The sequence below is a fragment of the Vicugna pacos genome, chromosome 16 (genome assembly GCF_048564905.1).
Source record: "Vicugna pacos chromosome 16, VicPac4, whole genome shotgun sequence".
Taxonomy (NCBI): Eukaryota; Metazoa; Chordata; class Mammalia; order Artiodactyla; family Camelidae; genus Vicugna; species Vicugna pacos.
Genome location: NC_133002.1, coordinates 45,407,903 through 45,432,242, shown reverse-complemented (window position 1 = coordinate 45,432,242; position 24,340 = coordinate 45,407,903). Strand labels below are relative to the sequence as shown.

At 54.3% G+C, this 24,340-nt stretch overlaps 2 protein-coding genes across 11 annotated transcripts in view; both read right to left on the bottom strand.

Annotated features, from left to right (window-relative positions):
• Positions 1-18,925, bottom strand: part of ARHGAP27 (Rho GTPase activating protein 27) — a 29,935-nt gene extending 11,010 nt beyond the window's left edge. The window contains exons 1-4 of one of the 8 annotated variants that reach the window (XM_072939145.1): positions 18,751-18,918; positions 18,479-18,635; positions 17,362-17,502; positions 15,403-16,080 (exon numbers count right to left, since the gene is read on the bottom strand). In XM_072939145.1, the coding sequence (XP_072795246.1) occupies positions 15,403-16,062 (660 nt within the window). In that variant the 5' untranslated portion in view covers positions 16,063-16,080; positions 17,362-17,502; positions 18,479-18,635; positions 18,751-18,918. Of the gene's footprint in view, positions 1-1,816; positions 1,911-15,402; positions 16,081-17,361; positions 17,611-18,451 lie in introns of those variants that run through there. The other 7 variants (XM_072939150.1, XM_072939146.1, XM_072939144.1 and 4 more) reach the window with 7 other exon arrangements.
• Positions 18,926-20,548: 1,623 nt separating this feature from the next.
• Positions 20,549-24,340, bottom strand: part of PLEKHM1 (pleckstrin homology and RUN domain containing M1) — a 46,199-nt gene continuing 42,407 nt past the window's right edge. For all 3 annotated transcript variants that reach the window (XR_012059728.1, XM_031685418.2, XM_072939143.1), the window contains 2 exons: positions 23,970-24,127; positions 20,549-23,141 (listed from right to left, as the gene is read on the bottom strand). Coding sequence is in view for 2 of the 3 variants with exons in the window: in XM_031685418.2 (XP_031541278.2) it covers positions 23,030-23,141; positions 23,970-24,127 (270 nt within the window). In the remaining variant the exon portion in view is untranslated. The remainder of the gene's footprint in view (positions 23,142-23,969; positions 24,128-24,340) is intronic.

Here is a 24,340-nt window from a genome sequence, read left to right as displayed (position 1 = left end):
TGGACACAAATTTCTGCCCTGGCAGGGCCGACACTCTAGTACACATGTGTGTCAGTGGTGGGGGGAGGGGAACAAGCAGGCTGACAGTGAAACGCACAGCACATCAGTGGTGATTGCTGCTAACAATAAAACAAAAATAGAAGGGGGTGTTGCCGTTTTAGAAAGTGTGGCAGGTCCCAGGCACTGAGGGGCAGGAAGAGGTGGGTCCACTAGTCTGCCAGTTCCGCACTCCTCTCCCTCACCCCACAAGCTCCTTGTGTGGCTGAGATGGGACCTTGCACCCCACTTCTCCTTTCTCTCTGTCACCGACAGCCCTCCTGTGGCATCCTGTATTCTAACCACACCAGCCTGCTGACCCTCCCCCAAGCACAAAAGGCATCTTCCAACCGCGTTCTTTTGCTGCAGATGTTCCCGCAGCTTGGAACCCCCTGTCCCCCACCCAAGGTCTGCCTGTCAAGTTCTGCTTCTCTGCTGGCACCCGGCTCACAAGCCTCACCTGGGGGAGACCTTCTCCCTCCGAAGAGAAGTCTACCCCTCAGGCACTCTGCTTGTCACTGTTAGGGCCTGATGGCATTCTGCCTTGATGGTCACTTCATTGTCCACCCATCTGCCTAACTTCTCTGTCCCCCAAAGGCAGGACTTTCTTGAGAGTAAGACCCAGGATGTTGTAACTGATCACAGTCACACTGCACCCTGCAACCCCAGCAGATGGTCCAATGCCCTGCAGCACACAGCCAATCTACCAACTCTCACGTCCACGAGGAGCCCCAGGCTGGTTGCGCTGATGGGGCTCTCGTACAAGGAACACTCCCAGGAGGCACAGAGGAGATCTGGGAGGTAGAAGTTTAGCCCTGCCCCCCATGTGACAGAGCTGTCACCGGGAAGAGAAGAGACACAGAATCACACTGTGGGACTCCAGACTGCAGATCAGAGGCCAAATGGGGGCAGAGCAATGCCCCTTGGAGGGAAGCCCAGTCTCAGGACTGGAGCTTCCTCAGAGACACAGGTGGCTTCAGGAGGTTGTGAGGGGCCTTCACTGGAGGTGGCAAGCCGAGTCCCACCCCTGCTAGGGCCGCTGCAGCCCTGTGGACAGAGCTGTACTGAAGTGGCCCTGAGGCCCCTTCAAGCTCTGGAACTTTCTGTCAAGCCCCCACAGGACCAAGGTAGAGGTGCTTTCCTCTCCCGGCAGAGCCGCAGCCAGGAGCAGACTGGCCCCTGGGAGCCAGGTGAGGCCAGGCCCTCCAGGCCCTCCAGGCCCTCAGGCCTTCAAGGGGGAGCTCTCGCAGGGCTGCCCCCTCCCTGCTCCCAACTTCTGGGTACCCGAACTAGATGCAGACATAGCCCATCGACAGGGGTCTGACTAGGGCACTTGGAGCCCAGATTCCAGTCACTTTAGAAACACAGGGGCACCGAGTGGGAAAAAGGAAGTGGTCTCCCACTTCGGGCCAGAGAACAGAGCCAGGAGAGGCCACGAGAGCTCTCACCACACCCCGCTGCCCAGTCCCCAGTGCCCTGCTTGTCTCTGATTCCCTCCCCTTGCCCACATGCAGGTGACAGGCCTGCCTCTCCTCCCCGAAGCTGCTCACCACCTCTCAGCATCCCTCTGCTGCCCCTATCAGACAGGCGGGATCTTGGAGAAGGAAAGAGGAAAGAAAGGCGTCTTCAACCTCTGTGGGGCTCCCTGCTCCGGACCCCGTTCACTCAGCTCCTAACAGGGCCAGAGTATGGAGGCCCACTGGCAGCCTCTCGACCCTACAGGCCCCTCCGCCACCCCCATCAGAGGCTGAGCTCATCCCCTAAAGCCAGGGTCGCCTACCTGTCCCCGCGGGCCCCGACTCTGCCTCCTGGTTAATTTGGCAATCATGTCCAAATGGTCCCCTCTGAGCTGCTGGGATGGAGCCCTGGGAAGGCTTTGGGGGTGGAGCCAAAGGGTACAACCTCAGGGCTGGCACAGGGCAACGGGAACAAGAAGTTGCCTTGAGATGGTGGGAGGCTGAACCTCCAACCCATTTCCTGTCAGGGCTGCGGAAGTGCTGCCTGAGACAGAGGCTGCCTGAGACAGGGTGGGGTGGGGTGCGGGTGCCTCAGATCAGGGGTGTGTGTGTTCAGGGACACCAGTGACCACTCCACTCAGTACTCTGATTATCAGTGAGTTCTGAGGCCCAGGCCCAGACATAGCCACAGAGCAAGATCCACAGAGGATGGCACTGGGCCTGTGGGTGGGGGATACGGCAGATACGGCAGGCAGAGGGGGCCTGAGCTGGTGTAGACAGGACAGTGAGTGGCTGTCAACTCTTCCAAGGCCCAGGGAGCATGTGATGGAAAAGAGGAAGCTTGTATGGCGGAGGGGGGATGTCTCAAAAAGGAAGGGGTCTGGGCAGATGTGGTTATCAGAGGGAGCAGATCCCTCCAGCCACGTGGAGAAGAGGAGGGATTCTGACCACACCACCATCTACCCGCCTGACTGCCTGGGTCTGCCTCCTTCAGCCTTGGTCACCAAGATACATGGTCACTATCCCCACCTGCATGCCCAAACATGCCTGTGCCCCTCCCCCACTCTCCAAGGACCCAGAGAAGGGGGACAAGGATTAGCTCCCCCACCCCACCCTAAGAGCTTTCTTCTGATTTCTCCTCTCTTCACCCCCTCACCAGATGGGTGTTCACAGAGGACACAGCAAGTCCTGGGTGAGAAGCTGTGGCCCCTCCTCCAAGCCCCTGGGGACCATCTCTTCATTAACCCTCTCAGAGCAATTTCCTCCCCAGCCCCAAGTGCCTGCCACCTGCCAGCCGGCAGACTCGCCCGCACTGACTGCCCAGCTTCCTGTTCAGCCTCTGGCCCTCACCCTCCCACCTGGATCCCAGACCCCACAACTCCCATTTGTCCATTTCAATAATCCTCTGGCCCCCAGCCCTGGCTCTCCTCCCCTGCACCCACAGTGGGCTCAGGACAGGGACACCCAAGGAAAGCCAGGCATGGCGTGGGTTTGGGGTTTGGGACTCTTGGGGAGACCCTTACTCAGAAGCCCAGAAGTCTAAGAGCCCAGGGGCAGACTAATCCCCCAGAGAGGCCTAGAGTCCTCATATTTGTCATACACATGACATGTCACACTGCCCCCACCCTGAGGGCCAGGGATCAAACACACACATATATGACAGGCCACCAAGAGAGACGGAGCCAAGCCCAGGAGAGCCTCTGTAAATTTCAGGGCAGCGGAGCCATTAGGGATGAGCTAGGGTGGGATCTCAGGACCTCAGCACTGCCCTACAGGTGGAACTGGGGAGCAGGGTCTCCCTGTGGCAGGGACCGGGAGTGACAGTGGTGGGGAGGGTGGCTGGGACCACAGAAAGTGTAGCCAGCGCCCCACCTGCTGCTCCTCCCCAGTAAGAGGCCTGGCTCTCACACCTGGGGTCTCCCTCTGGGCTCTGGCCATACACTACGGGAACCCAGCAAAACCCACACAGCTCTGGGCTACTCTTGGTCACCAAGGTGGCTCCTCGGGCCTCCTGCCTGGGCTTCCCCTCCCCTAGTGAGAGGAGGTGGTGACCACAGTGGATCCCCCTGGGGTCCTCCTGCCTCACCACACCCTCATGCCTCAAGAGGCACATGGTTGGGGAGGGGACAGAACAAGCCAGCTGCACATCACCCTTCTCTCCAAAACCCTCACAGAAGTGTTAGGGCAGGAGCAGGTGCAACCAGAAAGTTCTATCAGCTCTCTGGGGCCAGAGGCAAAAGAAATGTCTGCCAGTTAGCACCTCGAGCCCAGGGACTGGCTAATGGGGCTGGTGGTAGTGGGGCAGGGCCTCCCTGGCTGACTCTGAGGCTGCTCTGTGCCACCTGGGCTGGGGTGGCGGGGAGCGGGAATAAATTGTGATCTTTGCCCCCAGGGCCGCTGTGTGTACAGAACTGCCCCTGTTCTGGCATCCGGCCCTCCCCTGAGCACACCTCCTCAGGACAGAGTCCAGACCTCACCCAGTATCCACCCCTAACCCTGAGCGATGCGTCCACCAGCGTATTGCAACGGGGAGGCTAGGGTCGCCAGGCAGGGTCCAGGTCATCAAGTTTTGGAATACAGGGAGCCAAGCCTGGACCTGCCCCTGAGAGGCCCTCAGGGTGAGATTCCAAACCTGGTGGCCTGCCCGAGGTGGCGCTTCTCTTCTTTTGGGACAGAAGCTTCCTTCAATTAAAAGGAAAAAAAGAATGGAGCCAGAGTCTAGAGACCTGGCTTCTTGTGTAGACTCTGCCTCAACTTCTCTCCGGGCCACCCCTGGAATCTCTGCCTCAGCTTCTCTATCCACGGAATGGGCTGTCATTCTCTCCCCACTCCCAGGTCTCGTTGGTGTGAAAGAGCCAAGCAGGCGCCTGAGTTCCCACACCCACATGGGACACGGGGAAGAAAACAGGGCTGCACTTCTGCTTTTCTGGCTTTGGGTTTCGATTGAGCGATTGAGTGCCCTTGGCTCTGGACTCTGCCCCCAGCCTCTTGGTGACCTCATGGGGCTGCCTGCTCGGCCTGCTCCTTCAGGGTGGAGTGGGGCCTGGGGTGGAGCCCCTTCACCACTCACCGCCCGCTGTGCTCTGAGTAAGGCCGGCAGATGTCCAGGAGGGCCCCTGCTGCTGGGCCAGGAGGAATGAGAAATGGTCTCCCAAGGACTCTGCTCGCAGGCTCCCACCTTGGGAGGGGGCAAATGGGACAGGGTGGTCATCTTCTGCCACTCCCTCAGGTGAACCTGCACCTGGGCCCACCACTCCTTCTCCCTCCCCTGATTGGGGATGCAGGGACCTCCTGTCCAAGCTCAGGGAAACCGACTGCCTCTCATTTACCCAGAAGCTGCCTCACTTCAAATCTCAGTCCCTTCCACCTGACTGCCTTTGTCTCTTTGACATTTCAACAAACTCAAGTTTTCTCCACCTTGAAGAAAAAGAAGTGTGTCCCTGGATGCAGCCCTCCCCTCCTCCTTTTCAAAGCCAACTTCTTGAAGGAATGTGTGCCTACCATCTCATGGTCTACTCACTCACACCCAGTGCCCTGCTCAGATCTCCTACAACTTCCTTGATAACAGACTGGGCCCTGGTGTGGCCTGACTCCTCTCCAGGACTGAGTCCTTATAACCCTCCCTTTTCTGGAGCGCCACGGGCCATGACCTCTCTGTCTGCCTCCTCTTCCTCCGCCCATCTCCTGGGTGCTTGGTGTCTCATCTCTGCTTTTCACTCTGCTGATCTGGGAAGGCTCAACCAGCTTTATTAGGTTAACAATTGCAACTGTATCTCCAGGTTGAGAAATCCAACTGCCCCCTGAGACATCCTAGGTACATTGAAAAGATGGATGTTCCCAAATTGAGTTTGTCTTCATCCTCCTCCTCCTCCCCATCTCAGCATCAGCTCTGTTGCTCAAGCAAAGACCTAGAGTCACCCTTGATTCCTGCTTCCCTTGTATCATCTGTCACTGAGCCCTGGCAACATGACCTGCAGAAGCCTTGCAGACGCCTTGCAGACCAGCCAGTCCCCAGGTAACCCAGGGGTTAGAGGAACACGGACCCTCCCGCAAGGAAACAAACACTCAAATCTAAAGCAGACATTCTACAGGACAACTGGTCTGGTCTGTTTAATAAGTCCCTTTCAGGGCAAAAGGAAAGGGAAGGGGTTGTCAAGAGAGATTTAAGAGACAAGCAAATGCAAAGAATGCATTGAATTGGATCCTGGTTTGAACCGGCTGTGGGAGATTTCTTTTAAGTTAAATGGGGAAATTTGACTGTGGCCTGGGTTTTAGATGATATTAAGGAATTAATGTTAACTTTCTAAGATACAATAATGGTATCATGATTATGGAGAAAAACATTCTTCAGCGATGCATGCTGACATTTTCAGGGGTGAAATACGATGGAGTCTGGAATTTACAATTTTTATCATTTTTCTTCTTGGCGAAATAAAAAGAACAAATGCAGCCATCAGTAATTGTTCAATCTAGATAATAGGTTTACGTCTATTTACTTTAGTATTCCTTTAGCTTTTTTGTATGTTTGAAAATTTTTCATAATAAAAAGTTTAAAAAAAACCTCAAAAAAATTTTTAACTATTCTGCATCCTTAGTGTTACACTCTATGAGGTATTCAGTATTTCTTATCTGGACACAGACTGGCCCTTCCAGCTCTCCCCGACTCCAATCTATCAGAGACAAAGTTCTTTCTCTCACTTTAAGATGTAGTTCTAGGGCCAGGGATTCTGGAAATACGGCAGCTTAAACATGTCCTGCTTCTCCTCTTATCCCAACTACTACCTTCTACTGCCCAAGCCAAGCGGGGGCTGGAGGAGGCGAGAGGGCCTGGGACCTGGGAAACCCCAGGGCAAACCGGGAGGCCATGGGACCCTAGTGGGAAGGCAGGTTGAGCCTTGGTACCTGACCCCTGGCTGATGGGGACCCAAGCAGTTGGGCTGAGCACTCCCTGCCCTTAAGGCTGACGAAGCAGGGAGCAGGGAGAATTCCTGCCCATGTCTTCGACACCTGCCCAGCCCCACAGGCCCACTGGCAGAGACCACCACTCCCCTACCAAGTGGGGCACCCCAACAGCGCACCCCTAGCCCTGGTGAGCAAAGACATATAATAAACTCCATTCTTCTGACAACCCAGTGGCTGGAGAGAGGTGGAACAAAAAACAACCAAAAAGGGTACTGTGTCAGACCCCAGTATGGCCGGGACCCCCAACACACTCAAGACACCATCACAGATCACGGAGGGAAGAGGCACTTGTCAATAAAAGGTAATGGGACCACTGGATGACCACCAGGAGTCTCCCTCTCACTCTGTCCAGAGATACCCTCAAAGGAGCAGAGATTCAGATGTAAAAAGTGAAGCCATAACAACAATACTCAGAGGCAAATATGAGCAAAATTCTCTATAAAAAAGGCTTTTGTAACAAAGACTCAAAATCTAAATGCCATAAAATAAGTGATTTTTACATCTGACTACATAAATGTAATTTAAGAAAACTTGTGTGGCCAAAAAATACCCACAGCAAAGTCAAAAGACAAACTCTAATATGGGATTACAGCTGATGCAACAGACAGAGGGTTATTTTCTATGTTATAGAAAAGCTCCTAGAAATCAATAAGAAAAAGACCAATAGCGCAATCAAAAAATGGTTCAATATCAACAGACCATTCACAAAAAAAGAAAATTAAACAATCCTTAAATATTGAAAAAGAGTCTCATCCTCACTGGAAAGAGAAATGCAAATTCCAGCTACTTTAAGATAACATATTTTACTCTCAGATTGATGGAAAACAGAATTTTGACAGCACTCAGTTGGCAAGGCTGTGGGGAAACAGGCATGCTCATTTGAGCTGGGGGGAGAACAAAGTGGTATAAGCCTTACACACAGCAATTTGGCAACATCTAACTAATACCTACTGTTTACCCTTTGACCCTGCAACCAGACTTCTGGGATTTATCCTCAATTTACCTGTACAGGTGTAAAAGATTACTTATTACGGGTTTTTTTTTTTTTGTAATAGTAAAAGATAGGACACAATCCATGTGTCCATCAACAGTGGACTGGTTAAAGGAATTATGATGGGAACTCATGTAGCTATAAAAAAGGAGATGGATGCTTTTCAAGTACAACCTCCAAGATACATAGTTAACTCAAAAAAGCAAAAAAAAAAAAAAAAAAGGTTTAGGACCGCGTATACTGCATACTACCTTTATGTAGGGAGACAGAAAATCAAGTAATCAAAAATACATTCATACTAAAAAAAAATACATTCATAGTAGTTTGTATTTGTATAAAAAAAACTCTGAAGAATAGAGAAATAATGAATAAAAGTGGTGACTTTTGAGCTGATGGAGAACAGGGCATAGAAGCAGGGGTATGAGAATTCTTGCCATGTACTTTTAAAATATTGCTTTGACTTTAAAAAATCATGTAAATATATTACTTATTTTTTAAAAATCAAAGCTATTAACAAGCTAGAGGGGCTGAAAATATAATTATAGTTTGAACAAAAAATAAGAACTGTTAAGAAGTTGCAAGTAAAGCACAGAAGAACAAAAAAGGACTGCTTTAGAACTTAAAATATATCATTGTACTACTTATTGAAGGAGGAGATAGTCACTCTCAAGATTTAAATTTGTGGCCTGGGAGATCAAGCAGAAGTATCTCAAACCTCAGCAAAAGTACATAGAGATAGAAATAAAGAGGGAACAGATAAAAAAAGGGGGGGGATCATTCAGGAGAGAGAACAGGCAAAGGAAAGAAAAAGAAAAAAAACAAACAATAATCAGGCAACAGATAGATTTCCCTAAGATGAAAATAACTCAAGTCTACGGATTAAGAGGGCTCTGTGACTTCCAGATGGATTGCTGAGAAAAAGAATCCCCATCATAGCACACCCTGGAACATATCTGATTAGGAAGCCCAGGAAAAAGCAGAAGCCACTAATGACAAGGAAAGCAGAGCAAGACGAGAGGTTAACGGGAGAAAAAGGGAATCAACAGCAACTTTACTGAAGGGCAGAAGAAAACCACAAGGTAAACCAATAAATGCAAAATCAACCACTAGTAATAAAACCAAGGACAGTGTATCGATTGTTAAATGAAATGTGAACAGATTGAATTATTCCATTAAAAGACAGTCGGCATGGGTTTAAAATTACAGTGATATGATATATACAAGAAACACGCTTTTGGAAAAATGAAAATGGCTGAAAATAAAAGGATACTGAGAGAGATCAGCAAGTGCAAAAAATAGAATAAAATGACATAAAAAGGAAGCATGATCATATTAATAACAGAAAGGTGGGATTTTGTATTAAAGCACTAAGCAAGTTAAAAAGGGACACCACAAAATGACACAAAGGCACAATTTGTGATGACAGGACAGTCATAATCTATATGCTCCCAACAGCATTATAGTTAAATAGAAAAAGCAAAAACTATTAAAAGTGCAAGAACTTTCTAGAGAAAATCTGAGTAGGAGATTTAAAAACCTTCTGTCAGAATCAGAGCAAAAGAAAAAAGCATATAAAGGAAATGCGTTTGAATAATATAATAACCTTGATTTGATACATATGGAAACTTACATCCCTCAAACAGAAAATAAACAGTTTTTCTATGTCTATGAAAAATTTTGAAAACTTAAAATAATAATTTACTTGCCCACAAATAAATTCATAATTATGGAGAGAAACCAAAATGCTAAGTCACTGGATTGAAATTTCCCCCCATCATTCAAATATTTGTAATGGGGTTAAACTATTTTTATAGGGTGAACAGTAATTTACAAACTCTGACAAGGCGGGATACTCAGATGTAGGGCTGCAAGAGGATGGTGGCTGGAAGGATCTGGAGGCAGGTTCCTTCTGGCCCCCTCTGGGCTTCCTCTTTCAGGCACAAGTGGGCCCAGCCACTAGGACACATATGAAGCCTGGCCTGCTTACCTGCATGCTCACAGGAGACTTCCAGGCAGGGCAAGGAGAGGATGTAGGGCAACACCCATAGGAGCCCAGAGCCTGGGCTGGACAGAAAGGTCCTGCAGGCCTCACCTTGCCTAGGCAGCAGCTTTGGAAATCCCCTCAGTACCACAAGCCTTCTCCAGTTTGGAAACAGAGTCTCTGGATTTTAGCAAGCATCCCTCCCTGGGACCCAGCCCTGGCAACCCTCTTTCCCTCGACACCAGCCAACATCAACTGTCCCCTTGCTAGCCCACTAAGATTCAGCTCCAAGTCTCCCCAACACTCTGGCGTGGAACCTTGACCGTGGTCATCAGCTACACCTGGTCATGATCATGGGTTTTCCCACGGCCAGGAGCTAGCCCTGGCTGGCCATGGAGGCTGGCAGTCAGTACCAACAGCCCGGCCCCCTCCCTGTTGAATAGATAGCTCCAGGAAGAGGGGAGAAAATAGATGGAGAGTGAGGCCAGCTTCTGGGGGCTCAGGAAGGAAGTGGCAGGTGGGTTTGCCACGGGGTTGTCTCTGGAGGTAGGGTCCGGTCGGGTAGGGGGTGTTGCTGAAAGGAACCTGACACTGAGGGGTGAAATGAGGCCCAGGAATGCGGGGTGAGGATGGGAGGGGGCTACCCAAGAACCTGCTCTTTCACAAACTGGAATACAGGCTAGGCAGTGGGGCTCCTGGGTCAGTGTGGGTCAGCAGATGAGTCATGGGGAGGGTATCCAGTCAAGTGTGAAGAAACCAGCTGGGCTACCCCAGGGCAGTGCCTTGATGGGGGAAGGGAAGAGTTGTTGGAAGGAGGGAGTATGGACAGGGGACTCATTAGACCTTCCACTTGGCTTCAGCTCCCCTGCTCTTTCCAGACCCCCCTTTCCAGAAGCCCCCTGGCTGGCCTCAAAGGGAAATCCAGGTGCGTCTGCCCAAGGCCAGTTCCTTTATCTCAACCTCAGCTGCCTGGGGTTGACCTGGGGAGTATGTGCCAGGGCTGGGATGCAGAGAGAAGTAGGGTTGGGGTGGGGACCTCACAGCAGGGGTCACCGGGTGGGTTCTAGGACAGGTACAGAGAAAGACAGCCGGGAAGGGGAGTCAGGGAGGGAGGAGAGGGAGTGGGAATACTGCGTGGCATGCCCCTCCTCCCCTAAGGTCCCAACTCCCTCGGCGGTGAAGGGTCACTCACAGTTCCCGGCAGAGGAGGAGGGAGGAATGAGGGCCCTGGGGCTCCTTCCCGGCTGGGAGCCTGCTCAGGTGTGGTGCCTCCTGGGCTGTTTGCATAAGAAGCCTCAGAGGCTGGGGCTGAAACTCTTTCCTCCTAGTGGCCAATGGCCCGGCAGCGGGGGCGGGCTCCAGTCCAGGTGGCCAGCCTGGGCCTTCCCACCTGAGTTTAGGGGCGTGGGCCGGCAGGGTGACCACACCCTGAAATCCTTGGGTCTGGACTGCCCTCACCCAGGGGTGGGCCCTGCAGCCACTGGGGAGGAATCTCAAAGGGCCCTTGCTCACTCGGCTTCCCCTGTAAGGGGAGAGGGGGCGGGGGGGGGGGAGGTAGAGCCCTCCCCTTTCTCCACCCTCCTTCCCTCCTCAGAAGGGTGTGCTTCTGCCCTCTCCTGGGACATCTCACTCTCCTACCACACAGGTAGCTGCAGGTAGCAAGGGAAAGGTTTGCAATTCTGCCTCCTCCCTGCCCCCATGCCCACGACAGCTCTGGGCACCTACAGGGCACTCAGAAAAGTGAATACCTGTTTGCTGTGGGCTCATACTGTCCTTGCTGAGGGGAATAGGGTGGCCAAGCCTGAAAACCACCTGTCTGAGATTGAGCCTGGTCGTCAGGATGGGGTTTGGAGTCAGGAGGCCTGGGACTGACTTGGATGCAGCCACCTCCTGGCTGTGTGACCTTCAGCCAGTCACTAAACCTCTCTGAACTTTTGTACTCAGGGCAAATGTGGGGAGGGTACTCATGTCTGCCTGCTGAGCTGCCGAGAGGATGAGTCTTTTAGAGAGAACCCACAAGGCCGTTAGCACCTTTGGGACAGGGATTGTCATGTGTTACCATGTGTTGTGTCCTCTGTGGCCAGCACAAGGAGATGCTTGTTAAGTGCTAGCCTAGTAAATGGTGAATGGTGAATGACAAGGCTGTAAAATGCCCTACAGTGGTAGAGGCTCCTCTCTTCTGGGGGGGGACAGCCCCCGCCTCTCCTCATCGACTGTCCTGCCCTCTTCGCCACCTCTCCCCTAGTCCAGCAGTCTATTGACTGGACACTGTTCCCACCCTCCCTGATGAGCCCATGTCACCTTCATCCTCACATCCTTGCGCCTCAGAGGAAGCAGATCACTCCCTCTTTCATCCAGGCCCCTCCCTCACTCCCTTCTCTGGAGCTCATATCTTACCACCTACCCCCTCCATGCATCCTTAGCCTCCCCCTCTTCCCAGTTCTGCCTATTCACTTAGATTTCGGGGAGTCTCCACCCTAGACCTACATCCACCTCTGGCAGCACAGCCTCTCCTCTCCCTGCCAGGCTTCTCAGAGTTGTATACACTGTATCCTCACCTTCATTCCTCTGACCCTCTGCCCTCTGCCTTCAGCGACCTGTTGACCAGCTGCAGATAAGGAGGCTGCTGGCCTTCTGGTGGCCACTTCTGATAAAGATTCGATGGCCTTTATCTAAATTCCTTTTTCATCTGGACCCTTCTTCCAGCTTCTGGGCCAGCATTCTCCTGCTTTCCTCCTTGTTCCCCAGCTGTTCTTTTCTTATGTTCCTCTCTCCTCCCAAACGCAGTGGCCCCCAGGGCTGTCTGACATGCTCCCATTCCCACGTTCCCACTCTCTCCACACCCACGGCTCCACCAGCCACCCCACTGCCTCCTGTACGTGGCTCTGCCAAAGTGGGCACCGCATCTTTCCTCCACCCCCTCCTCCCTGGTTGTCCCCGCAGTAAACAGCACTGCAGTCTGCCCAGGTGTGCAAACTGGGAGGCTGGAACTCTAATTTCTCTTTCTCACCCACCCCCCTCAGCCCACTGGCCACAGGTCCTGCTACTTCTGCCTCCCAAATCTCCTGTCATCACTGTGTGCCAGGAGATCACAAAGGTCCTCCACCCTTCTCAAAGGCCCAGCCACAGGGGTCTTTCCTCAACCTCACTCCCTTCTCTGCTGAGAGCCTTCCAATGGTTGCAGGATAAAGTCCAAATTCCTGTTGAGAGCCTACAAGGCCTTGCCTGGCAAGGCATGATCTTGACCCCCAAACCTCCCGCTTCTGAGCCCCAGCTGTAAGGCCCGAAGGTGCCACATCTCACACCTCCACCTCTGCCCAGGCAACTTGGCACCCTGAGTGCAGCTCTATCACAGATGGCCTATGCCACTGAAACATCTGTCTCCTCCTGCCAATCTCCTGTCCTAGACAGTGAACCCCCAGAGCTGGGGTTATGTCTCAGTCACCTTTAGATCCAAAGGCTCTCCTGGTGCTTGGCAGGTGTTCAGTCAGTTCCCTCTGAGTGAATAAAGGGGAAAGGTAAGGACCTGCTTCTCCTGCTTCCTCCAAGGAGCAAACAGGTAGGCTTGCCATTCAGGAAATTCCTTCTCTAAATGTGACCTTGAACAACTGAGAGCAGGGTGGGATTTCCTTCTCAGGAGGGAACCAATTCCCCACCACTGGAGTTTGTTGGGGATAAAGTATCAAGGGAAATCCATGGCTGACACTTGAATAAAGTAGGGTAACAGGGAGTGTGGTGTTTACCCATTAGGCAGGGGAGGAAACAGGATCAGAGATGCTAAGTGACCTGTTGAGGACACACAGTGAGTTAGGACCAGAAGTGGGATGACGCAGAGCCTCTCCACCAAAACCCAGGTTTCTGGCAGATGCCTCATTTCCTCCATGTCTGCCTACCCCCAACACACCACTGCACCTGCTGGAGCTGGAGTTAGGAGGGGCAGTGACCCTGGCTACGGAGGTGATTTATTTTCTCAAGAGGTACTGGTATCTGGGGGTCTTTATCTCCTTCTCCCACCTTGGTCCTGGGCTCTGGGTGCTGTCTCTTGGGAAGTACATGCAAAGCCTGGGCTTATGGTAAAGGGGCTGCCTCTTCTCGTCCCTCTTCAACACACTCCGCACAGACTCTGTGCCAGCCCCTATGATGGGTGCCGGGGTTCAGAGAGCAAGGTCCATCTCCCACCTGGAGGAGCGAGGAGCAAGGAGTGAGGAGCGCATCTGCAAGGGCCAGACACTCCCACCATCACTAGGACAGAAACTATGGAGAGGCCCCAGAGCACACTGCCAAGAGCCTGCCCAGGAAACGAATGGGAGCCTAGGGAAGGAGCCATGACATCCAGTCATCTGTCCCAAAGAAGCTGTCTAATCGGCTGGCAGAGGTGCTTGACTCAAGGATTCGCCCCACTTCCTCCACCCCCACGACTCTTCTGGGGTTTCTTGGTCCAGGTGCACATCTCCTTCCCCACCCACCCCATGCTGTTCTCTGCTCTGGCCACAAGGGAGCGAGGTGTCCCTTGCAGAAATGGGAGCGAAGGCGGCACAGATCCAGAGAAAAGATACCCAGTTGGGACCGCAGCCAGTCTTGGTGGCCGCCTACTATGTATTAAACACTTCCACACCTCACCTCATTTAAGGCTTTCAGCAATCCTAATCCTTTGGTATTATCCTGAGTGTGCACACGAGGACATCGGGGCAGGGGGAATGAAGTGGCTCATCAGCAGCTGGCAGGTCACCCGGCAGGTCACCCATCAGGGTCAAATTCGAGTCTCTGTAGCTCATATCCTGAACTCTGCACTATAACGAGACCAGGCGGAGGGAAGACCCAGGAGCTCGTAGATGGGGACAGTGCCTCCTTCTTCTGGGTATCTCAGACTCAGTACTGACACGTGGCAGGCATCAATTTTTGGGGGGGGGATTAGGTTTATTTATATTAATGGAGATACTGGGGATTGAACCCAGGACCTTGTGCACGCTAGGCATAGACTATACTACTAAGCTACACCCTCCCCCACCCCCATCAATGTTTATTGTAATCATATTAGGTCCAAAGAAGGAAATCAGAAACTCACAAGTTTCAGGGGTCATCCGTCCACCATCCCCAACCCCCTTGGTCTAAACACAAACTGAGACTCCGACAGAGGAAGTGAATTGCCCATAATTACACAGCTGTGGCAGATGTCGGGGGGGGGGGTCTGTGCACCCCCACCTCACCCTGAAAAGTCCCTAAAGTTGAAGATAACAGGGCTGCCGAAGGATTCTGAGGATGTAAGTGTTTTTAAAACGTGCTCTATTTTAGATTTTCTAAATTTGCATAACTGGATTCTGAGTCATAATGAACACCCTCATTATAACCGGACTTCTTTCTGAAACAAACCCATCGAAAAGTAACAAAAAAAAAAAAAGGAACTAAAATGTTGGAACCATCCAAAAAAGGAAGCTGACCCCTGACTTTCATATCCATTATCTCCTCTGACGCCCAAGCTCATGAGAGAAAGATGAGGCAGGTAGAGCAGGTAGCAGGTCCACCATCCCTTCTCTCAGTTCTAGATGCGTTTCGGAATGGTTCGAATTTTAGCAAGGAAACCAGTGCTCACACCTGCCACAGGTGACATAAAGCTCCCAGCAAGTCTTGGGCAGCACCCTGTAATCCAGTTTACTTGCACTTCTGCAGCAAAACTTGAATACTCACACTAAATGAGATAAATAAAGGCCGTCCACGGCTGCACATCGGTTCAAGTCAATTTTGCCATCAACTGAGTTACAAGAAACCTTTCTGCTCCGGGGAGCTTTGGCATTTGGGAATTGCAGATGAGAGCGTGAGCCTGTACTCCTCGTTTCGTGGCTGAGGAAAGTTAGGCTCGGCGTGGCCAGCTGGTCCAAAGCCGGACGCACGCAAGGCTGAGGGGTCTCCTTGCGCCCCAGCTCTGAGTGGGTGAAGCCCCCCGTCGGTTTCTTTGCTCCTGGCTCCCCAAGGGTTACCTGTTCTGGTCGATGCTCCTGTGGCGGGCCACGCACGTCCTGGATGGCCTCATAGACATTCTCAGAGTCGCTGTGCGCCAGGGGCCGCGGGCACACCCACGAGCCTGCCACGCTGCAGGCCTTAAAGCTGCCCCGGCTCCCGAGGAGGCCGGCAGGGGGCGCGGCGGCGGTGCGAGCGAGGTCGTCCAGGGACTGCGCAGGCCGCACGGGCGCCGCGGGCCGCGTGTACAGGCAGGTGGGCAGGCCCGGAGCCAGGCTGCGGCGCTGGGTCGCGGTGCCACGCCGAGACAAGCCGCGCAGGGAGCCTGCGCGGCCCCGGGGGTCGGCGGGCGCGCCGTCGGGGCCGGCGGGCGCTGAAGCGCTCACGAAGCGGTAATCGTAGGCTAGCGGTTCGGGGGTTGCGGGACCCGGGAGGGGTGAGGGCAGCGGCGGGGCGGGAGCAGGGTGGCCGAGCGCTGGCAGCTCGCGCACATACTGCGCCGGCAGGTAGAAGGGGCGGCCGCCCGGCTCGCGCCGCACATGCCACCAGTGCTCCGTGCTGCGGCGTAACAGCCGGTAGCGCTCGTTGGGCTGTATGGCAACACGGCGCCCGTCCTTGCCCGTGTACTCAAAGGGATGCTCAACCAGCACGTACACGTCCCCTTCGACGTCCGCTGCCATCGCGGCCGCGGCGTTTCCCTGTGGGCAACAAGGAAGAGGGGCGCGGAGGTCAGGACCGCGGAGCCAGGAAGCGCACCACCCCAGGGGGTTGGAAGATCTGGATTTGAGAACCCGAAGCTGCAATCGTCGTGTCTTTGGGCCTCAGTTTTCCTATCTCTAAAATGGGAGACTTGGATAAACTAATCTCTAAGGTTCTCATTCTTACACTCTGTGATGAGAATTAAGACAGCCTTTTCATTCTGTGGTGTTGATTATAAAATTCGAGGCCCGCTTCAATCCCTTGGTGGGGAGATTGTGGGTTATACTTGTCCAGCTTTACAATCAGAAGCCATGGCTGGGCTCAAAGGTCGATACTATATTTGCCTAAAAGTTGACTGAGCCTCAGTTTCCGAGTCTGTGAAGTGGGAAGAACAGCCCATTCCCCTATCCCCGTTCTGCCCCGCCCTGACGCTTCCAGCCCTCAGGGAATCGCGTCCTAGGCACCTCTTTCCCCGCCCCTAGGCTTCTGTGCCCCAGGCCAGCGGTGACAGGGTTGGGGCGCGGGCTCTGGGAGTGTCCCTGCCCTGCTTAGTCCAAGAGCCTTGGCGTAAGGGGCCGCGACTGCCAAGGCTGGGGGAACCGGTTCTCTCGGTTTCTCTTTCCTTCCCCAGCGCCTTCGCAGCAGTCGTGAACCCGGAGCCCGCCCCGCCCAGAACCGCCAGCACCACCCCTGCTCTCCGGCTCCCACCTCCGCCTCCTGAGAGAGGCTCGGTCCCCGTGGCCTGCCCACCTGCCTTGTGATCTCTACATTGCCCTGTAAAAGTGGCCACTAGAGAATGCAATTCGTGACAGTAACTACCCCTGCGGTGTACCCAGGAGCCTCCAAAGCTCTCCTTGAGTGATTACGGCAACCCACCCGCCTCCATGCCAACTCAGCCCGGCTCCTGGTGTGTCGGAGAGGGTGAGCCCAACTCTAAACCTTCCTGTGTCCCTCCATCAAAGCAATGAGTTGGTGGCCTCCTCCGGGAGTGGCTGGTCCCTCCAAGCCTTTACACCGACCACACCTCCTGCCCCACAAAGGTGGCCTGGGCCCAGCAGCTAGGAGCTTGTCCTCTCTGAAGCTGAGGGACCCCAGCTGCGGGGCGTATAGTGCTCCTTTACTTTCTCAAGCTTTCCTCGACGGGGAGCAGGTGTAAACTGGATCACTAAGCACACTGGACCCTGGCGGTGGGGCCCGTGAGCTGCCTGGAGCTAAGCCAACAGGACCAGGGAGGACATCCCTTCTCACCACCCTCCCCTGGACCCTCACAGCTCACTCACGTCGGCAGGGCGGGCCTCACCAAGCCCATGGGCTGGCTGGGCGGAGCCGGCAGATGGATGAAGTTTAGGTCCCTGCCATCTCCTTGGGCGGGGCTTCCAAGGGCTAGGCTGGAGAGACCTCCGGGAGCAGGAGCTGGCAAGCTGAGCAAAGAGGGAGAGGGACGCTCGGGAGGGCTGCCTCCAATTCCCACAGCGGCTGTGTCTGGGAGGGGCGAGGAGGAGCCTGAAAGAGTCCTCCCCGGCCTGTGGGGACTTTGGGGGCGGGGCCCAGAGGTAGAGAAGCCTGCAGGTGGGGCAGGGCGGGGAGGGCTGCGACTGAAAGGGCGCTGGCGGGTCGCAAGCGGAAACCAGGGAGGGTAGGGTTCTGCCTCTACCCCGCTCCTTGCGCCCCTGCACGGGATTTGTCTTCTGCAAGCCTCTGCGTCCCCCGGGCACGATGATCGGGGAGCGGAGGACTGCTCAACTCGGGCTCGGTGTCTCGCCTGGGCGTTATCAATCCGAGCAAAGCCATTGCATCCTGAACCGTCTGGATTGCTGGCACTACCCGTTCCGGGCCCATCGCCGTCCTCCCTAGACCTTTCCCGACGCAGCTCAGCGGGGCCTGGAAAAACTTGGAGCGGGATTCCCACGGCAGGGACGCTCACCGGAGCGCAGGGTCACGGGCTGGGTGGGGAGGGGACCCGACCCTTGGCTCCATCCCCGACTCTGGGGGAGCGAAGAGGAGAGGAGGGATTGGGGGAGCGGACAGGATCTCAGGAGCGCGGGGATCGACCAGTTACCAGGAGGTGCCCTGCGTCCACTGTCCGGGAGAGCCACAGCGGCGCCCACGCCTGGGCTGGCTCTGGAGCCTAGGCCGGGGCCTCTCCTGTCCCGGGAGGGAGGGCAGCCCTTCGCCTCCCACCTCCTCCTGGGGGGAGGGGAGGATCCGTCCCGCGTGGCCCTCCTCCCGGGCCAGCGCAGCTCCTGCTCCAGTACGGTGCTAAGGGGGCAGGCGACCGGTGCTTCCGGACCGGTGAGAACCCGCCAACTACGGTCCTCCTACCCCCACCCCAGCTCAGCACCCCTGCCCAGTCCGGCCCGGCCCTGGCACCTTGGGGTGTCCGCTCGCTGGCCTCACCTCCACTTGTCCAGGCTGGCGCGCGGGGGCTTGGCGTCCGGTGCTCCCTCCTCCACCGCCCAGCTCCCGTGCTGCCCCGTTTCCTGTTCAACAATATAGCGAGGGAGGCACCAGCGGAGAGCACCCGGCAGAACTTCCTCCCGGGCTGGGGTTGCGGCTGCGAGAGACAATCCCCGGTGTCCTGGCTTCCTGTCCCCTCTGGGACGGGCCAGCGCCCCAGGAGCAGAGACGCCACCCCCTTCCCCTGCACCTCCCGGGATCCTGGGCCACACCTGGCTGTCTCCCGGAGGTGGAGGCAGCAGGGCCAGGATGGTGGGATGAGGGGGGAGGCAGCCTCCTCACCAACTTCTGGCCAGATTACCCTCCCACTGCTCTATTCCACACCCTTCCCTCCACTGCCTTGATCCTTGTCGGGGAGAAGGGCCCTCTCCAATCTGCCCATTGGGTAAGCTCAGAACAATCTTCTGGGGGGATATAGCTCAAGTGGTAGAGTGCATGCTTAGCATGCATGAGGTCTTGGATTCAATCCCCAGTACCTCCCTTAAAAATAAACCTAATTACCTCCCCTCCCAGCCAAAATAAAATAATTAAATAGTACTATAATAAAAATTAAAAAAAGAACAATCTCCTGAGGCTGCACTCAAGATCCTCACCTTATCTCTGCATCTCAGTTTTCTTTCCTGTAAACTGGAGACAGTAACACTTGCTTCATAGGATTGTTGATTAAATGATATGCACTAAGCACAACATATTGTTATTGTCACATTATAGGAACACACATTATATTAGTTATTATCACTAATTTTACTGAGATGAGCTGTCCTCTTTGGGTTTGGATTGAGGTCTCCAACCCCCTGCCCCCGCCCCTCCACATCCTTCTTCAGGTGGGAGGGGTAAGGGAGAAACAAGTGTTCTCAGAAGCACCTTGCTAAGGATAGAGGCACTGAGTTCAAAGGCAGGACAGCACACAGGTCACCTGTCCCTGGCCCTCTTCTGGGCCGGCCTCGTCTCGCCCACAGCCCAGGCTCCTCCTTCTATTCCCTCCTACTCAGAGCTGACCATCACCTGCTCTTGAGGGAATGTGGGGCTCATGGGATGGACAGAGGGTGCTCTCTTGTAGGCTGAAAGGAATCTTCCAGGACAGGAAACTGCAGACCTGAATGTCATTCAGTCGCATTCTCCTGCAACCCAATTTCCCTGGGAATTAATCTGTTTCCTTCTTCTGTCCTTACAGTGGGCAGTGGTGGGCTTCTCCCTGCTGGCCCCACCACCACCTGGCCATAGGCTTCTCAAACTTCACAGGAAGGTTGGCAGCCAAGCAAAGGCCACTTTGAGCCTAAAAACCATGATCTGTGAATCAGCCCTGCTCATAAATCTTTCCTTCCTGAGACTTCTCTCACCTTGAGTAACCCAGTGGGAAATACAGTCCTGTGGTTTCACATGTTCCAGTGTCAGGAGTCTGCTTTGGCACTTAAGGCACAGGAAAGAAGCCATCATTGTGGGATCTCCGGCATTAGCTTCAGTTACATATGAGTGTATGTGAGTAAACCTCCCCGAAGGCCCTGAAATTCTGCCCCCCCGGGGGGCCCTGACTCTGAGGCGAGGGTGGGGTATAGACTGAACAGTCACTTCCCCTCTTCCCCATACCCACTCCTGGCACACTAGCTCCCTGCTTGCAAATGTTTATGGGTAACTGTCCCCCTCCAGGCCTCCCCTGTGCCTAGAGATTGACTGACAAGAGTTGGGGGTGAGAGGCCCTATCAGATGGCAATGGAGGGCCTGTGGTTTCCTGGCCCCAATCAGCAGCAGTAAGATTGAGAAACCAGACCACAGATTAGAAAGATCAGGTCTTTACTGCAAAATCATTCAAAAATCACACAGCAGCAGTTCCTTCCATACATTGCAAAGCACTTCTCAGGGCCAGAGCCCCTCACTAGAAACAGTTTATTGCATAAAATGAAAATTTTAAAATAGTGTGGGCACTACTGAGGTTCACATCAGCTTTCCATTGGAGGTGAGGGAGTAAAAGTCAACTCATTTGAAAACATTAGCAGCTTTTTGGTACGGGGGTGTGGGGGGGTCAGCTCTAATGCTATGGATCTCAGGATCTCTGGGAGGGCGGGAAGTGGGGTGCGCCAGGCCCTGCCTGACCAAAGTGAGCTCCTCCAGGGCCTCACTCCCACTGCCTCCTCGGGCACCTTCTGGAATACAGAATATACTCACAGGCCCGAAGAAACAGGGCCGGGCTCAGGCAGCACTACCCACCCCAGGCCCACTCAGGGATCTGGCCTAAGTACAGCTCTGATCAGGCTGTGTTTGTGGTGCAGTGGTAATGCTGGCTGTGGGGGATGGGGGTGGGGATAAGGATCCACTTCCACTTCAGGAAGAGTTGATGCGCTGGGCACAGGTGTGCACCATCTTCCGTGATGGGGACAGGGAAGCTGTGTGGCAGTCCCCTCCCCCTCACCTGCCTACTGTAATAGAGAACAAATATGACTCCATACTGGATCTGTTCCTTTAGTTTTAACCACTGTGCCCTGTTTTCTAGGCTTAGTCTTGCTAGCTCTGCACCTTTTGTAAAACAACGTTGCCTTTAGCCTGAAATACAGGAGAGCCTATTCCCAGGGCTCTGACCTTTAAAGATGCTAGCACTTCTGCACTTATGTGGAGATGGCAAGTTGCAAAATAGAGAATAACCTTTGTTTTTTGTTGGGGGTTTACAGGGACACCATGGCCTGACCCACATGGACCACTGCAAGAAAAGAGAATTCCTGCAGCAAGAAGTTTGCAACAACCAACCACATCCCCTCCTCTATTTTTTTTTTTTTTTGTATAAAAGGAGCCCATATTCTGACTGGAGCAGGGTGGTTCTCCAAGACATTAGTCTGCCATCCTCTCGGTCTGCTGGCTTTCCAAATGGTTGCTATTCCTTCCCCAGCACCTCGTCTCCAGATTTACTGGCCTGTCGTGTGGCGAGCAGAACGAGTTTGGACTCAGTAACACTACCACCTCCTTTATATTCTATTGCACAATTTATCCAGCTCCACAGGGCTGGGCAGGTGACTCAGCAGCAGAATCACCCCAAGGGAGAGGTGGGAGTATGTTCGTCTCTTGACACTGAAGGTGGATCTCCACCTGAGGCCCCCAATCCAAGCTGAGTGCAGAAAGGATGGCCAGAGGACCACAGGGCTGAGGGCGGTCTGCTGGGTCCAGGAGAGGTGGGGGAAGGCCACAGAAAAATCATGCCTGGATTCCCTCCAGACCCCAAGGGTTCCAATATCACTTTGAAAACAATTCCAGGCTCCCACCCCTCTCTAAGGTCCCTTCAAAAGGCAATTGCGCTCCGATGAAATTTTCTAGTCTCTGGCAGTGCCCCTCCTGGGCCAGTCCAGCCAAGCTTTGTGAATTCATGGCCTTGTAAACTGAGGCTGAGCATCCTTCCAAGAGGGTGGCTTCTCCTGCATGTCCATGCACATCTCAGCAGCAGGGCTGGCACTCTTCGTGGAAGGACGGGGGTCACTGTTCCATAATGTGGGGCCTGGCAGTCATGCTGCCCGAGGCCAGCCCCTGGCTTGGGCTCACTGCCCTCTCTGTGGGCCCAGCCTACCTCTGTCCTGGCGGGGGTCAGTCAGGTGGGGATATGTCCCCGAAGAGCGTCTGCAGCAGCACCTTGCCCAGCTGGCTGCTGGTCGGTGGTAGGAGTGAGAAAGGCAGAGGCCAAGGGGTGGGCAAGATGATGACCCCTCCTGGGACCAAGGAAGGCTCCAAGTGCTGACAGTGCTGCTTCCGAGTCATTTCCCTTCTCCTGCGGCACTGAGATCCCAAGCTACAGGAGAGCCTGGGCTCTGACATGGAGAAAGCGATGGGCTTTTTGGGTGAGGAGGAGGCGGGGAGCAGACAGGAGAGGGAGGAGGTGGTGGGGTCATCAGGACTGAGCCTGCCCGGCCCCACGGTGGTTTGGCACATTGCACATGAACCATTGGCAGCAAGTGCCTGGCGAGGACGAAGGAAGGGCACCGCCAGTGGGCGAGATTTCTGTCCCAGGCGGCCTGTCTACCCAGCCACCTCCCACCTGCAGGCCAGGCCTGAGCAGTTCCTGCACATTTGCTCAGGGTGAGAATGCCTGGATTTCTTGGGTGACTTGCGGAGGGTTAAGAATAAAAAAATATTTTCTGTTGAAATATGAAGGGGAAAAACCCACCTTAAAAAACTAGACCTTTTAATCAGGAATGTGGAATTGAAAATGCTCCCCAAGTCTTGTTTCCACAGTGTTTGGACAGCCCTGAAGGAAATGCCATGTCAGTGAGGGGAGCCGAGGCCCAATTAGTGCAAGGCCCCCTCCCTGCTGCCCCCTCGGATAAGGGACATCTGCTGGTGTCCCGGCTTCCTGGAGCAGATGGGTGGGGGGCAGAGGGCATCATCAAGGGCTTCGGAGGCTCCCTCTCTTAGGCTCGTGCTCTGGTCACATCCAAGAGTCTTCCAGACAAGGGAGATATGGGTGGGTGGCACCTTGAGGGTGCAGCCCCGGGCTGCTGGCCAGCGCAGATCGGGTTAGGTGAGCGTGCTCTGTTCCTGGTACTTGCGCCGGCGGGCACAGCGGGGGCAGCCCTTCCTTACCACGGCCTGGCAGCTCTGGTGGAAGACGGTCTTGCATTCGCCACACCTGGGAGAAAGCGGCAAGTGCTGCTGGGGCCAATGGGCTGGGCCCTCCTGAGGCTGAAGGCTGGCTGGAGTTGCTGATCAGAGCCCGCATAAGGCTACGCTCTACCCACAACCAAGGCACATGGGCACTACCTCTGCTCCGGGACCAAAGATCCTCTTGACAACACTTACCTCTAAGTCCTGCAGTGCACGGTGGTACCCTCTATTCTATTTCCCTTTCCATAAATACCGCTTGACTCACAAAATGATTCCTCGCCTATGTTTCAAACACTCTGCAGTTTAAAAAACTCAGCCATAGGTCTGTTCAGGGGTTGAATCTGGGCCAGGGGACACCTATTGAAAGTGAACTAATGCTTCCACCACTGCACTTTCCACTCCCACATGGGTTGGAATGGAGGTTTGGTGCCTGAAGTTTTCCATTTAGAGGCTTCTGATGATGAGCAATAACTGGGGACAAGAGCACTGGCTACAGGGGCAGTGATAGTGGCAGGTGCCACCCATAAGCTGTCCACTTTGTGCCCAGCCTTGTGCCAACACGCCAGGGCCATAACTCATCTAGTCCCTCCTCCACCTGTTGGTAGATGACAAAACTGAGGTCCCCCCACCCCACCGCAACTCAGAGAGGCAGCAGCTGCCTCTTCTCTAGGAAGCCGGGTGGCTCAGCAGAAGCAGGGGAGTCCTATGAGGGATCGTCTTGTCCCCCTCAGTACCCTGAGGCACTGGCACAGAGAGGATGGTCACTATGCTGCACACAGTGGCCTGGGCCTGCCAGCCTGGAGTGTGGGCCAGCTGGCAGTGGGGCGGGGCAGCTGGCTGGGTGTCTGCATACCTGACTGTGGTGTTAAACTCAAAGGGGAAGATGATGTCGTGGTGATGGCAGATCTGGCAGATGAAGCCTCGCTGGGTGCACAGGTCGCAGTGGTAGACGTGCTGAGAGGCAAATTCGATCAGGGCCTTGAGGAATCCTTCATACACCCCCTCCGCAATCTGTGAAGAGCAAGCATGGGCCGTCAGGCCTTTTAGGCAGCTGTGCTGAGCCTGAGGCTGCCTGCAAAATGTGGTCTGCTGCTTGCTCCCGGGACCCTGCTTGAAGAACTCCTACCCCCAGAGATGTTTCTCTCCACTTGGGCAAGAAAACCTCCCTGAATCAGGCTGGGCAAGGTGGGTGTCTCGTCCTTGTGCAGGGAGGTTGCTGGGGAT